The sequence below is a fragment of the Notechis scutatus genome, chromosome 2 (assembly GCF_049901735.1).
Source record: "Notechis scutatus isolate UNSWTSFEM ecotype Mainland chromosome 2, rNotScu1.2, whole genome shotgun sequence".
Taxonomy (NCBI): domain Eukaryota; kingdom Metazoa; phylum Chordata; class Lepidosauria; order Squamata; family Elapidae; genus Notechis; species Notechis scutatus.
Genome location: NC_142010.1, coordinates 166,975,447 through 166,991,669, shown reverse-complemented (window position 1 = coordinate 166,991,669; position 16,223 = coordinate 166,975,447). Strand labels below are relative to the sequence as shown.

Below are 16,223 nucleotides of genomic sequence, written 5' to 3'. Positions count from 1 at the left end.
CCAGATCCATAAAAAAGGGAGCTATCATACTAGATAGGACCCAAGGTAAAGACTGTGCAGAAATGCCTCAAAAACAGTCCAACACAAAGTGGTAGGATGTAATTTGCAGGCAGGGACAGTATATACTGAACCACACAACTAAATGGCTGGCATTGTGTACAAGACCATTTGCACAGTGAATTGGTTAGAGTCTCCCATGTCCAGATGGAAGATTCCACAGGTTATGGAGAATAAGAGGGCTAAGGTCCTGTGGGATTTCTAGATCCAGATGGACAGGAGGTACTGTTTGGTTGATGGCCAGTCAACCAAACATCGTGGTAATAGACTACCACTATATTTATCATAACCAGACAATGGTGGTGATAGATGTACCAAGCAATAGCAACATCAGAAAGGAGGAGTATGAGAAGTTAGAGAAGTCCCAGGGCCTGGAGAAGGAACTAGAGAACATGGAAAGTAAAGGCCACAATGATCCCAATGATGGTAGAGCACTTGGGCTGCAACTTCTAAGCTGGGAGAGTAGTTCCAAAAGATCCCAGGAGATATCAGAGTTCTCTGTCTAGAAGAGTGCAGTGCTGGGAATAGCTAAGATATTGTGTACAACCTCCAAACTCTCAGGCATCTAACAGAAAACTGAAAATTGAGAACAACACATACCACCCATAGGGTGAGAAGGGATTTATTTATATATCAAAACCAGCTGAGCAAGAAGTGGCTGCGGAAGGCAATATATATCAACAATGAGGGCTCAATTTCTTTCCTAACCCCACGTTAGAGGGGAAAAAGCCAGATCTTCAAGATTTTCCTATAAAGAACATTCCAAAACCTCCTCTCTTTTTCTGTAACCATTTTGTTGATTTGAAAGTATGTTTTAAATGCCTGCAAGGAAAACAAGACCAAAAATCTGGAGTAAAAAGACTGGTTACAGGAAACTTTTGGAAATTTCCCAATTTTTAAATAAAAGCTTATTAAGATACATAGTTCTATGCACCTGCAACAGCTGTAATGAAAAATGGGCAATATGGTTGCTTTCATAATGCTTTAGCTTATATTTCATTCCATTCTGAAAGAAAAACAAATTTAGTGGTGGGAGTTTTTATACTAAGCTATGGGAGAATGAGATGTAAGATGTGTGGTTTAAACCCGTGTCATTATCAGTAAAGCCCATATGCTTTGTTCTATCATAAAGCTCCAAAATATTGTACAAGCCAATTTTATCCCATTTTGCTAAAACACAGCTACAACCTCTATGCAATTCCACTTCAACAAAGCACAAAGGTTCAACTTCCTAATCTGGGGACCTTTATCTGTTAAAGAACAAACTTTGCTTCCCCTGAGCCAATTCAGTAAATATTGTAATGGATTTTTACTTTAATTTTTTTTGCCAGGTATCCTCAGGACAGGACTGACAAATGGACTAGACCAATCTTAGTGCATTTGATCCTTATTATTAAAGCAGAGATGCTCAACCTCTTTTGTGCAGACCATCAAATTTGGACTTTTCAATTGCATATTTGTAACATTCACTAAAATGCTGGGGACAGGGACAGTTACTAAGATCATTGTTACACAGTTCCTATTTTTCCTTTGTCTCACTTTAAGAATTACTATTTTATTAACAATTTGGATTTTTTTTTAAAAGACTTTTGAATATAGCCCTGGGACCTTGGTTTTTGCATTTTGTTTAAAAGCATAAAACCCTTGCAGTGAAAATATTTTTTTTGCATTTACATTGCTCCACTTGTAGTTTGTATATAACCTTGAAAGCAAAAGGTAGGCAGTTTAGTAATACATAGGTCTAACATAACATTTTCAGGCAACAATAGAATCTTCTAAGGAATAGATTCTTATTTCTGTTGGAGGAGGAAACTAGAAAGAGCAAGAAGGGGATATCGCTTAAAGTGTTAGTATGGCAACTTGGAGTTACCAAATTATGTCCTACTAAAATTCATCATGCATTACATTTTTGCTAACAAACACATTGTCAGGTCCCTGTCGGAATGCTACCATTTTGAAGGGGAGGGGGGAAGGCTCATGGGTTGAAGGCTCTGCATATTTTCACTTTTGCTGTAACTGCTTGGGAATTAGGGAGGAGGAATGGGCCATCTAGACTATCACCATCCAGCCTTGGAGCTATCGGATTTGCCATAGGACCTTGATGGCATCACATTGGCTACTGGATATGGGGCTCTGGGTGGGGGTTGAACAAGGGGAAAATAGCTTAACGCATGGGAATCTTCAGACGCCACCTGACTTCTCTGCAATCGCTTTCTCTCAGTAAAAGTTCCTTTTGAAATGCCAGTTGTTTCAAGAGTTATGCTTTCCTGAGAAGATAGCTGAGGCAGGTCCTTACACACATTCTTCCCAGCAAAACAATGGTTCAGGAATGGTATAGCTAGTTTATAACGAAGAACAGAAGAGACTGGAAGCAATATGAACAGTCCACTTTTGAAGGAGAGTAAAAGGTTTTTATTTGATCCTGTGTGTTTTTGGCATTTCAGAGGCACATAAGTAACAGGAACTACTTTATGTCCAGATTATTCCTGAATGGTTTTCAGGCAAGTGAGGAAACCCATCCCATCTAGTATGTAAATCCACATGTAAACTGCTTCCTCTCACTCGCACCATTCTCTAAACTGCCCTAGAGTGTTATAGCTACACCAAGAAGAAACCATGTGCATGGATGAGCCTTGGATGACTGGTTCAGTAAGATGGTATTTTGCTTCTTGCTTTTACACAGAGGTTCAAATCCACCCAAGCCCCCCAACCCTCCATCAGTTTCCAAAGGGGCAGCAGACTCCAGCTTTCTTGTGAAGGAATCCCATCACTGGGGCTGCAGCAGTGGCATATGAACACCTAAGGATGGAGAGTTGTCCCTCTTCTTCATATTCATCTCTAGAATTTCCCATCCTCCCATCATCAGTTGATTCTTGCTGCAAACCCTGAAGTAGAATATCCTAGCTGGGGATCCTCTGGTAAAAGTAGATGTACCCAAGATCTTTGGGGGGCTTCTCTGAGGCACAAACTTTCTGGTCATTATAGATCACCCACCTGGGAGAGAGGAAAGAGGAAGAGAAAACGGGAAGAACCCTATATTATAATTCTGCTTGAGGGTGAGAATAGTGTATATAGAATTCTTCAATCACAATTGTAATAAAAAAAACCTTGTTTTTAATCACTTAAAGTTGCAAAATTATGCTTTTTCATAGGTAAAATGTGCTAAAATCTTAAAGGTGGAGGTGAGCTAAAACATGCCTTGCATCTAGTCTCTTTCAAACAAACGTGGAAAAAATTATGTCAAAAATATATAGTAAAAACTTTTCACCTATTTGAAACAAAGAAACAAAAATACTAGAGTTGTATCCTGCCCTTCATAGAATTTATAGTCTCTTGTTTGCAAAATTCTGTTTTAAAAGCAAGCCACGGAAACAACCCTTATGGGAAATGTCAGAAGCCCATTTGTTTCTCTTAGTGAAGATAGATGTATTTCTTGGTCTTCAATCATCTATTCTCCTGCAAAGGATGGAATGATAACACTGCTAAGTAACACATCTTCTTCAATCCCCTCATTCGCATTCTTTTCTTACCTATTATCCTTCTTGATATGACAGACATAATGACCACACATAGTGGATGTGCCCATGTGACTGATGAAAGCAAAAAGCTGGTACTCTGAAGGAATAAAAGGCAGTGTTATGAATACATTGATAATGTAAAAAAACGTACATGAGAATTGCATAAAATGATTGCATAAAAACACATGCCCAAACTACATAAAGATATCAGACAAAGATATTATTAATGCCTTCTTTCCAATAACAGGTAGCAAGAAGGCAATAATCTTTGCCTTTATAGCTTATCCTACAATATATCATTGAACCTAAATATTGAAGGTGTTATCTTAAACTGTGAGCTGAAAAAAACACTAAATGGAACGCTCAGACACCTGAAATATTAGAAAAATGTTCTTAAAAAGAGCTAGAAAATTAAATTAAAGCTATTCAACTATCAAGCCCTTTTCCCCCCATTCCAAGCTTACTTCCAGGTCCGTCCCGAACTTTCGGTCCCACGGGGATGGATTCAGAGATAGATTCTGCAGCTGAACGCCCCTCTGAGATGTCCATGGCAGCTTCTGCATCTAGATCATCAATATGGCTGAAGATCCAGTCCACAGCTCTCTCAAGGCTGTTATTCTAAAGATGAGACGGTAGAAAAAAATCAAGCCAGGGGCCCCATTGCCGTTTTTCTAAAGCCTAATTGTTCTCTCTTGACGCACCGTAGCTTTTAGTGCTTTTATAGCTTGATCCCGGGAAAAGCCCATAGAGACAATGGTTGCCACACTATCTTCAGATGGGGGATCTGGGCAGGTGATGGTGGAACCAGGTCCACTGGATCCCGGAAGAACTAGAGGGTTTGCAAAATCTAAAGGGAAAAAAAAAAAAAGAACAATACTTTTAAAAGTATGCATATTATCTCCTCTCCCCTTTTTTCTTAAGATATTGTCATCCTTTTTCTTCTTTGCTTAGTGATTTATTTCTATTACAATTTCAAAGAAGGAAAAGAAATTATATTGATACAGATAAAGATTATAAAATATAGAAAATATAGTAAAAAGGAAGAGAAAATATAATCAATAAAGTGCAGATAAGTAACAAATACACCTTGAGTAATCATCAAATCTAAAATATCTAATTTATTCTAATACATAATTAACTATTTAAGAGCGCTATATTTTATAGCCAGTTTGTAGTCAATTCATATTAAGCTCTAAAAGTATTTGATTAGCACAATTAAATCAACAGAAAAAAACCCTACAAATAATAAATATATTGAAAAATATTATCAACAATGTATAGACTACTGATATGTCAAATTCAAATATGGACTTTACGCAGCACAATTCCAAATAAAATTATACATTAGATTTACTTTTTTTTAAGACACTGAAGAATATTCCCAGTTTAATTAACCATTCTGACCCATAGAGGAGGATCACAACTTCTGCATTAAAGATTCTTGCAGTTTTTATCATATCTAATGCCATTCTAGTGAATTTTGAGGAATATATAATTTAGTGAAGTTTAATACAGAAATGGGATTACAGCTTTCAAAATATGTCCCATTCTGTAATGAATTAATTACCAGTACTGCTGAGCTCTGCAACATCATGACCGTTTGTGGAAGAAAGATGCAATCTGTTCATTGCAATTCAAGCATTTCAGGGAAAAGGAGTTAATCATTTTAGCAATCATGATTGGACTAATGTACCAACAATAAAACACATCAGTTCTATCTATTCTTCAAGATAAACTTAACATTTTTTCCATTCAAACTCCTACAGTTCCATCTCTTAAACTATATTCAAATTCTGCATCCATTTAATCACAATCTTTGACTTGTTTGGGTTCTGAATTGTACTTCTCTCATAAATTATAAAACTGTGCCCTAAGATACTACCACTTTGATAGGAATTAGATCATGGGGTTTGAACATGGGTTTCCATTTTGTTAACATACCTGGATCATCCATGTGGGACATGACCCAGTTCATTGCTGCCTCAGCCCCACTGTTTCCTGTATAATATACAGCCTTGCGGCAGGCGTCCATTGGAAAACCCATCTCCACTAATTGAGTAATCACAGATTCATCCAACATGGGGGCTGCAATAGGAAAAAAAAAAAACGTTCAAAATATCCTCAAACAACATCACCTTTAATTAATTCCTTATGTAATCCTGGTTCTGCATGCTCTTATTACATATTTTCCAAATTTAATACCAATGTTGTAGCCTTGGTTTTGTAATCATGGAGAGGGTCACATTTCCGGATGAAACAAATCAGTTAGGAAAGGTGCAACCATGCCCTCAATTCGGGATGAACTTACCGTATAAATCAATCTTCCTCCTTATTTATAATGTAGTACTATGATAACAGATGTCAATATGACTCGAATCGAGTAGACAAATGGAAATGAAACAAACATATAAATAAATAACACACTAGTAGGGCTCATTCAGCTTGATGAAATGTTCTGGAACCTTCTGAATTCTATTAGCCTCATATAATAGCACCAATCAGAGAAGATGCAACAGAAAAATGGCTCATGATATGACCATTTCACAATCAGGATGTGGGAGCCTCTGTCTGAATTAAAATTTTAAATGATACAAATAGAGAGGCATCATCAGCAGATACTCAAGGGGTACAATTGATGAGTTTTAATTTTTATCCTCTCATCACTAAAATCTTCTTGATTCAACAGCTGTTTTGTGGTGAAAATATTCTCAGGCACAGAACACGAAGGTTATTCTGTAGTAAGATGAGAGAATGACAGGCTAAGCCAGGAGGACGAAAGACACCAAGCCAGACAACAGAGCACAGAAGGGAGAAAGGAGGGGGAGAGGAACAAAGGAGAAGATGGGTGAGTGAGTGATGCCCAAGGAAGAGAAGAGAGGAGAAGAGTCACTAACATGTTGGAGAGGAGAAGTGAGGGGAGCAGAAGGAGTCGTCGTCCTCGTTGCCATAGAAACCCAGGCTACCTTTGGGCTCATCTGGTGTCACCAGTGGGGGGGCTATGTCAGGCATCTCCTCCTCCTCAGGCTGCAGTCCTGTCCCATGAAGTGCAGAGATGTCCAGTTCTTCAGGCATTTCAATGGAAACATCTGATAATACAAGTAACACAAAAAGAAATACTGGAAACACATCTGGAACTGCATCCAATCCAAGAAGAACTGGTAGAAAGAACTGTATCTGTTAAAAATCACGATCTATGGACATGAACAGAATGAAGTCAGAACATATTCTAACAAATGCTGCAATCAACCTTCCACTTACCTTAGGCAAGTGTTTCATATTTATCTCATAGCCTCAACAGTCCCTATTTGGATCTGCAGATAATATTGCCAGCCAGACAAGGTAATTTTGAAAATAATTGAGTCAGATATAGCACTTAAAATTCTCACAAGCACTTTATATCCAGTATAGCACTGGATGCCAAAAGCTTGAATTAGGATCAATTACATCAGAATCTAAAACATAAATGATTTCTCAGTAATACTCTTACCAAGTTTTTTGGGCACCCAATCTAGGCCAAAAGTGAATTTCTTGATCTGGATCACTAAATAATCTGGAAAGGAGGCAAACCTGGTTGTTCTGAAAAGAGAAAAACGATACAGTATTAAAGCACTTTTTTTTCAACAGTTCAGGAAAAAGCCCAATAGAAAATGGGTCTTCCTCAAGAAATGTTCCAAGCCATAGCTAGTAACTGGCTTGTAAACATTCCACTCTTTGTTTGCTATAATTCATGGAAAACTGTTTATACATCTCTGTACTAAACAGATAAGAACAGTTAAGCTGCACATGTAGCAAACTGCAAGAGCAATGTAAATCAACATGGATGACTGAGATATCCCCCCCCCCCCACAAATGAAATGTGCACTGATTAAACTAGAGATGATAGTTTCTCATCTCTGTGACTAAAGGCATAAATGACCACACTCTATTGACCAAGTTCTTGAATGAGAACTAGGGTATTGTTGAGTGTTCTGTTTTTTACTGAACTACAAATCAATACCACAATTCAAGCTTTATCTAATTTATATAGCTGCTGCCCATCTCACCAAAAACGGCTCTGGGTGGCATATAACAAAGCCAAAAGCAATATATAATGACAGGAGTTTGGCCAAGTAGGATCCAAGGTATAAAGTTACATTAATTGTTCCCAAATCTTAAAACATTAAGTATATAAGCTTACAATCATATAGAAGAGGTTATAAAACACTTGTAATGAATAGAGATAGTTCTTGACTTACGATCACAACTGAACCCCAAAATTTTGTTGCTAAATAAGTGCGTTGTGTCCCATTTACAACCTTTCTTGCCACGGTTGTTAAGTGAACCACGGCAGTTAAGTTTAATAACGCAGTTGCTAAGTGAATCTGGCTTCCCCATTGACTTTGTTGTCAGAAGGCTGCAAAAGGCAATTACATAACCTTGGGACACTACAACCGTCATAAGTACATGCTGTTGCCAAGTGTCCCAATTCTGATCATGTGACCATAGAGGTGTTGCAACAATCCTAAGTGTGAAAAACGGCCATCAATCTTTCTTTTTTTTTCAGTGCTGTTGTGACTTTGAATGGGTGTAAGTGGTTATAAGTCAAGGACTACCTGTACATCAGAATAATTACTGACACAATGAATTTGCATCCCCTTTGAAAATGCCCTTCAGAATATTCAGCTTAAAGAGTCCCATTCAGGGGTGGGATGCTATTGGTTCTGCCCAGCTCTATAGAACCAGTAGCTCTGAAGAGCAGCAGACAAGGTGTATTACACACACGCACAGCGCATGCCTGCCACACCTGAGTGCAAAGCGCGCATGCATGCGCAAAATGTAATCACTGAACCGGTAGTAACACCGGTTGAATCCCACCCTTGGTCCCATTGATTCTGAATGCCATAGGAGATGTTTTGCTTTTGTAGAGTACAATTGGTTGGAAAAGGCTAATTTTTACAGGATGGTTGCACAAAGCATTCTGTACTTAGAATAGTCTAGGCTCCTTATGGCTGCTTCATACATTCTGAAGCATGGAACAAAAACCCCATGTTCTAAACTTTTGTCTGACGTTTGGATCTAAATAAAAAAACATTTTTTAATATTGTTTTGGGTTCACTCATTCAGATTTTAAAATATTCTCTTATTCAAGAAGTCCTGAAAAGTGCATTGGTCAATAAAAATTAGACCTGGGTTTCATCCTGGATGGCACTAGATACAGCTTGGCAAAAGAAACAGTAAAAATGGAATATAAACTTATATTCAGATTAAGCAGAACCATTTTGAGCATTACTGATGCCTCCCTGGTAACCAAACTTCATTACCATTTTAAATAGATTTGCAAAATTTTGTCCATTTTTTTCAGCCTTGCAGATATAAAATTCTGCACTGTGAATGCATATTACAAAAGTGATGGCTATCCTGTAGAGTTTAAAGGGTGTCAACTACATAAACATTACTTTGCTTCTTGTTGTGCTATGTAACTAGCTTGCCAAATATAAATATCTGGAGTGTGAATGTATTTTAAGAAAAAGCTTCAAACCAGGAGTCAAGAACTTAAGCTGCTTCTAAAGCTATGATGAACTGATTTTGTTAATATTTTGTCGAGTTCAATTTTCTGTGTCTATTTAAGCACAATATGTAAAAAGTATGCTGCCTCTTGCTTCCACTCTTTGCTATAATTTTATATTCCTTTGACCAACTTTTTTATAGATTGTGTGACCGCATATTCAGCATGGACTACAACCCTTACTATTTTTGTGGCATTACAATGAAAATTAAAGGGATGGAGTAAGCAAAACATTCTGTGTTTGTCATGTTCCAATTGGGAGTATCAGAATGATGCAGGGATCCAATGTTAAGTGGCAGCCCATAAGGAAGTTTTAGTTTACTGCATTTTTTACCGTCAACTCAGCAACCACTGAGGTTTTTACCTCAGTGGTTGCTATAAGCTTTATATATTAGCTTTTATTTTGTATGGTATGTTTATAAGTTGTTATCCTCATAGCAGCAAGGGTAGCCATGTAAATTGAATAAAACAAATAAATTAAAAGTGACCTGATCAATTCTACCCAATCCGACTTTCTTTTCTTGTACACCCATTTGTGCCTCCTAGTGAGCCCATCTCCTGCCTCTTTCCACTCACTTGAGTGCCACAGACTTGGCCTGCAAGGCTGTGCTCCAGAAGTCGTCCACTTGTTCTGGGGCTCCATAGGCCTCCAGACAGGAGGTGAAAGGTACCTTGGCACGAACCAATTCAGGTAGTGGCTGCTTCTCTTCTTCTGCCTGTCGCTTCTTTTCTTCATATTCTAGCAACTCATCTGCAAAGGAAAGCAAGGGGAGACATGGTCTACTCCTTCAGAAGTCTCTTGCATCCATTTCATAGTCTCAATTACAGTTACATTGCATAATAACTCATATTATCAATCAAAAATTGAATACCCTAGTATCACTATTAAACAATCATTTGACTGTAATTTTGTTCATTCATACTTTGCGAGATAACTATAATTTACTTAGTTTATTTTATAACAATTCATATAATCCTCCCAAATGTATCCTAAAAACATTTTATAGATATAATAACAAGAAAAGAAAAGAAATACATCTTTATATATTATTTTGTAAAATTCTACATATTCTATTATTGTATTTTATTATCTAACCATTGATAGAAAAGGTCCCAAATTTTGTAAAATTGTTTATCCTCTTGTTCTCTAATTTCAAATGCTACTTATGTGTTAGCTGCCCTTCCTGTGGAATTGATGAGACTTGCAAGGACATGTTAACAATGCTGCAGGAAGCTACAATTCAAATATATTCTTGAAATGAGCTATATGGTGGGGGAGTCTCTGAGGGGAAGCATAGTGAACTGTCTCCACATGAGCAGATACGATGACCATGGCACAGATTGAAGAACTGAGTATACCAGTTCTATGAAGCCTCTCTGAATAAGGAGAGGATGGGAGATTATCCATACGTGTTCCGGATGGCTGTTCTTTGTGAAGAGACCACAGGATAACAGCCTCCTGTGGATTTGAGCACCAGGAGATGAAGGGAACGTCCATCATGCTCACAACTGCAATGGAGCCTTTGATTGGACACTGGATTGCCCGACCTCATTTTCTAATAACTTTCAGAAATTGTTTATTTACTACCTTAAGGCTTTTGGAAATCTTCAAAATGACAAGCCTGAAAAAGACACCTGACGAATTTACTTTCATATTTGAATAAAAGAAAAAAAATAAATACAAGCTTAGGAATGTAAAGAAGTGGAAATAAATGTTAAAAGATTTTAACCAAGAAAGTTAAAAACAAATTAAGGATTCAGATGAATTTGGAGTATTAAGACTTTTATTACAAGTTTTGGAATAATTATATAAATAAACAATGACATCTGTTGTCGTGGTCAGACAATGCCCAAAAGATGTTAACAATCATGACAGATGGCAGATGACAAACATATTTTGCCTGATGTGGAAATATCAGAACTAAATATCCTGGCTAATAATAAAAAGTAGATTATAAAGCAGAGAAGGTAGCTAAAGTATAAACATAAACGACAAACCAAAAGAATGACTTGGAATAGGTTGAAGCTTTAAAGATTAAAGTGGAAAAATAATCTGAGAGAATGATCTGGATTACTTTTTATTGGATTTATGAAAGAAGTTTGTTAAAGCCTTGAAGAAGCCTTGGGGATGGAAAAAAGGAAAAAAATTTCCCATCTCAAAGAGAGATCAAATCCTTCAAGAGTGTTTATTGTTACATATTATGTCGTATTAAATTTATATGCTGCCTATCTCTCCAATCTCTCTTTATAATCTTACAGATCTTAAAAAGAAAAATAGAAAAGCAGTTAAAATTTAAAAGTATGCAAATTAAATTTTTTAAAACAATGCAAAAAACCAGAAACCAAGAGATGGATGGTTCAGGGATGAAGTGTAGAAGTAAAAGGAAGAAATATAAAGTTAGTTTGTTTGATCAGGGTTAAAATGAGACACATATTGATAAAGCTTTGGTAACCCTTTAGACTTTTTGCTGACAATATGATTGAAAAGTTAATGATTTATGGATTTGCATATAGATCTGTTACGAGGAAGAAGAGATACAGTATTTGTAAATTTATGCAGGTAAAGACTTATTGTGTTTATGCTTGTGATGAAGATCAGAAATCATTTATTTAAATATTTCTTTGCTTTTTCTTTATCTTTTTTCTTCTTTTTCATTTGTTGTACTTTTTATTTCTTTCCATTTCTCTCTTGGAATTTAAGTTTTATTTACTTTTATTCTTGTAATTAAAATTTCCAATTAAAACATTATAAAGTAAAGGGATGTGCTACCTAATCAGAAGATGTAATCATGGGAGAACCATCTAGTTCACATATTGTACCAAAACATGACTGGCTAACTATCATTTATTGATTAAATCACAATGGTTGGGTTCCCGTAGCAAGTTAAGTCATAAAGAAATAGATCACGTTATAAATTAATCTAATAATTTAATCTACTAATAAAATCAATTCCAGCTTTAGTATAGAGCAAGCAAAGTGAAATGGCTGCTATGGTTGTTATCCACATTTTATAGTGCATGGAAAAGAGGATCGATACATTCAGACATTCATTTGTACAAGGTTTCAACACTTCATTAAACAAAAGAATTTTAAGAAATGGCTTATAAAGGATGGTTTATAAATGGTTTGTAAAAGTGCTCCCACCTTTGTTCAGAGCTGCTTCCATAGGTACTGGCAGCTGCATAATGTAATCCACACGCTGGGTGTATTTCACTTTCTCTGTGGCCAAGCACTTGAGTTTCTCTTCCACCAAGAAGCGAAAGACCTCATTTGGGTTTTCAGAAGTACGGCAGTTCCTCTGGGGAAGAAAAATATTTAACAAGGAGTGAAAAACAGAAGAAAAAATATAAAAACCCACACATGTATGATGCTGGAGGTTAAGATATACTGTATAAACAAGGCTACTTCAAAATTAGAAAAAATATACCTTCTAACTTTCATTTATTTTGGTTATATTCCACCTTCTCCAGTGATATACAATGTACTTCCTCCTCTAATTTCATACTAAATCCTATTACTATCTATCACTAACCTACATTAAAAAAAGGCTAAGTCATTGAAAAAAAATAGAAACAAAATTAAGAATGATTTCTATTGGCTATTGGCACAAACAACAACAAAACATATCTCAACAAAGAAAAAAATGACAAAAGACAAACTTCAACACTGTCCATGAACATAACAAAAATAGATAATCCTTTTTGGGTATTGGTTTAAGACTTAATAGTGGCCACATTTGGGGCTCTTGATGATGTAGCTGAAAAAAATCAAAATAAATGGTTTTACGTAAGTGGATATGCTGGCAACTTCCAAGTCTAACAGCATTATGTAGAATAGACTGTACTGTTTGTATGATTACACATTTTGAGCATTTACCTGGTGATTTTCCTGAACAAAATATAATGCACAGGAAACATACATGGATAGTAACGTGCGCATGAATTCTAATTATTTTGCAGCATTTTCTCTTAATCTACTCTCAACTAGCTTCAATCAACAGTAGGAGGCAACTCTTGTATTGGTTAAGGTCCTTTCCAGTACTTGGAGATTTAAATAATAATAATTACAAACATTGGAATACTGGAAGGATCATGAACAAAGTGGAACATCTGATACAGCTATTCTAACCTTGGAAAATATCCAAGCTTGGTATGGAGCCAACATTTTTCCACAACATTTCTTTCTCAAGGGAAAAGAAGCAGTAAAATGCAAACTGCTTTCCAAGGTAGCTTGTCTGTGACCATCAAGCTTTTCACTAAGGAACCCTACTGATCTACACACTACCTTGTTCTAAGAACCCCATCATTCTAGTCACAATGCACAATTTAGGGATGCATTCCAGAATAAAATACACTGTGGAATGGCTGTGCTTTTAAGGATATTTCACCATTCAAAATTATTTTTCCTGAACCCCAGAGGGGATGCTAAAGCAGGCTTTCCTGTAGATAAACAAGCTACATTTTATTTAATTAGCAACATTGGTAACAGCTTTCATGTCAGTTATGTGCTAGCTAGAGTATTTATCTTGTGTATATTTCCCCATGCTTCCAAGTACTGTTCCCATTTTGAAGACAATACCGAGCAATGAAACCCTAGATCCTTAAAGTTGCTACCTCCACCATGTTAATGAAGTGCAGGAAGAATTCTTGAGCATCTTGCTGCCGATTCGTAGAAAATTCTGGATGACCTTTGCCAACAAGAGATTTGAACATACGCGGGGCAATACCATCTTGTATACCCTGCAAAGACAAAAGAGTTCAAATGAGTCTGTAAAATGAAATTTCCCCTTCCCCTGGGTAACTGTTAGCCACAGTTAACACTACCTTCTGTCCTCAAGGACAATTAACCTCTCAGCCCTACCTTCTGGTCCAACTGTTGTTCTCCACTTGAAACAGCAGGTTTGGAATATTCCCCAGAGAGAAGCCCATGGCCAAGTTTAGCTCTGGAAAAGCAGGTAAATGTAAATTAATCCTAAGAAGAACAAGAGGGGACTAAAAAGACTGCAGTCCATTGCAGTTCCAAGGAGCTCCCCAGTTTACCCAAACAAATGAAAAATTTCCATGCCTCAAATAATTTCCAAAGAATCTTAAGCAATATAGTAATCAATACAATTTGAAAACAATTTTTAAAAGTTCCCCACCTTTCTATTGCACTATGTTTACTAGTTTTCCCTCTAAGGAACTATAAGTTGATTGCCTCACTCAGGTTTTTTTTTAAGAAACACAGATTATCAACAAAATCCAGGTTTCATTTTGGCAGCCTAATTTCTAAAATTTAATGACTCCAATGGAATATGCGGAACATCTAATGAGCATGCTATTATTAAATGTTTTCCATTTTTGCTTACAGAGAAGTCAAAACATAGATTAAGAGTTTTATATAATCAATCATGCATAAAAATATGTTTAAGATAAATAAGCAAAGGGATCTTAATTTTTTTTAAAAAAATGCATAAAAATATTTCATTTTGAATTATAATATACAGAATATTTTTATTTTCAGCATAATCAACTTTCATCTACACACACTGCTGGTTTCAGATTGTTGTACAATTTGAATAGTTTAACATTAAATAATGGCACTGTGTTAAAACATGCCTTCTTTTACTTGGGGTTTGTTGAATAAACTCCAATGGCTGGTGCATAAGAAAGACTACCATTTACAAATCATAATGACTTTCTTTATACAATATATTAATGCAAAACAAAACAAAAACCATGATTGTTTAGGTTCATGTGTGGTTCACCTATGAGTTGGGATGGTAAGAAATTGGTTTGGTTCTGGTTTCTCAAACCGATTTTGAACTAGAAATATACCATAACCCTCTGTTGTAAATCTTACACTGAGTTCACAAAAAGAACTTTCAAAGGAACACATGCCCACCAAAATTATATCGAGGAAATATTATTTGCAAAAATGGGTGTATTACATAAAAACATGTAATAAATAAGAAAATGCATCTTTCTGTGTGCTTTTTAAAAAAATTCAAATTAACAGAGAAACAACGTGGACTGGAAAAAATGAGAACTGAGCAAAATGCAATTGACAGATGTGTCCCTCTACAGTCCCATCTGTTAGAGAACATCATTAATATTGAAATGGAAGCTCAACCCCTTTATGATATTACTTACACCTGGGTGCTGAAGTCTTGTGTAGGATCTGTAGGAGCATTTTGGAATATTTTCTCTAGTTTGTCTACATACCTATAAAGAAGCAAAAAAAACAACAATTCCCAATTTGGCAATCAAATAATAGCAATTGGAAAGGTCAGAAATTCAGAGTCTGGGATCCAAGTAACATCAGTTGAGGTTTACAAGACCATATACTGAGGACCCAGAAGAGTATAACAAAATCTCTCTCCTGGCTTGTCTTTCATGTTAATGAAGACTCTCTTATGCTTGCTGTATTTATGCACCAAATCAAGGAATCACTTCATTAATATCATTTTTCTTTGGTTTTGGCTTGTCTGTCTTTCTTGGTCAAATATACCATGCTTCATCCACGTACATAGACCAATGTGGGACACAATAAAAGCACTATAATAGAGTTTTAAGCTGCATGGAGATACTATTTTAAAAACCAAGGAAGTGAGACAGGCTTCAAGTTGGCTACAAAATATACCTTTGAAATTTGTACTTAATTACTATTATACAACTCTATTTAAATTGGGACTATCTGATCTTGGCAAACAAATGGTTTATCTTGACATTCTGAGGCACAGAAGACACTCCTTGTTACCAATTGCTATGTACAAGTGGCTTCTGTTTAGACTACTGGAAAGAACCTGAATATTTCCTCTGCAGCTAGGAACAATAGAGACCCACTTACTTTCGTTGGAAGTCTGGTATGCTGAACAACACCTGCACTACCGAATTGAGATAGCAACTGTTTCCAAGGTTACAGATACCCGTAAAGCCAGGGCCATACAGTGGTTTCAGCTGCACCCCAGACTCCTGAATCAACTCCCACTCTCCAATCCGCTGGTTCATATCAATCTCCAGCTCTGTCATTGTCTTGTCTGTCTGCATAGAGAAGGGATATAGAAAATAATCCAAAACTGTGCCTAAAATTTTGAAATAATTTCTTAGCAGAAAGATTCAAA

At 36.3% G+C, this 16,223-nt stretch overlaps 1 protein-coding gene across 2 annotated transcripts in view; it reads right to left on the bottom strand.

Annotated features, from left to right (window-relative positions):
* Positions 1-2,446: 2,446 nt before the first annotated feature.
* USP5 (ubiquitin specific peptidase 5) overlaps positions 2,447-16,223 on the bottom strand; it is a 24,160-nt gene continuing 10,383 nt past the window's right edge. Inside the window, exons 8-20 of one of the 2 annotated variants that reach the window (XM_026686238.2) lie at positions 15,950-16,143; positions 15,253-15,324; positions 13,982-14,063; positions 13,735-13,860; positions 12,266-12,419; positions 9,697-9,871; positions 7,063-7,151; positions 6,470-6,661; positions 5,517-5,660; positions 4,277-4,422; positions 4,040-4,193; positions 3,588-3,672; positions 2,447-3,051 (exon numbers count right to left, since the gene is read on the bottom strand). In XM_026686238.2, the coding sequence (XP_026542023.1) occupies positions 2,958-3,051; positions 3,588-3,672; positions 4,040-4,193; positions 4,277-4,422; positions 5,517-5,660; positions 6,470-6,661; positions 7,063-7,151; positions 9,697-9,871; positions 12,266-12,419; positions 13,735-13,860; positions 13,982-14,063; positions 15,253-15,324; positions 15,950-16,143 (1,707 nt within the window). In that variant the 3' untranslated portion in view covers positions 2,447-2,957. The remainder of the gene's footprint in view (positions 3,052-3,587; positions 3,673-4,039; positions 4,194-4,276; positions 4,423-5,516; positions 5,661-6,469; positions 6,662-7,062; positions 7,152-9,696; positions 9,872-12,265; positions 12,420-13,734; positions 13,861-13,981; positions 14,064-15,252; positions 15,325-15,949; positions 16,144-16,223) is intronic. The other variant, XM_026686239.2, reaches the window with a different exon arrangement.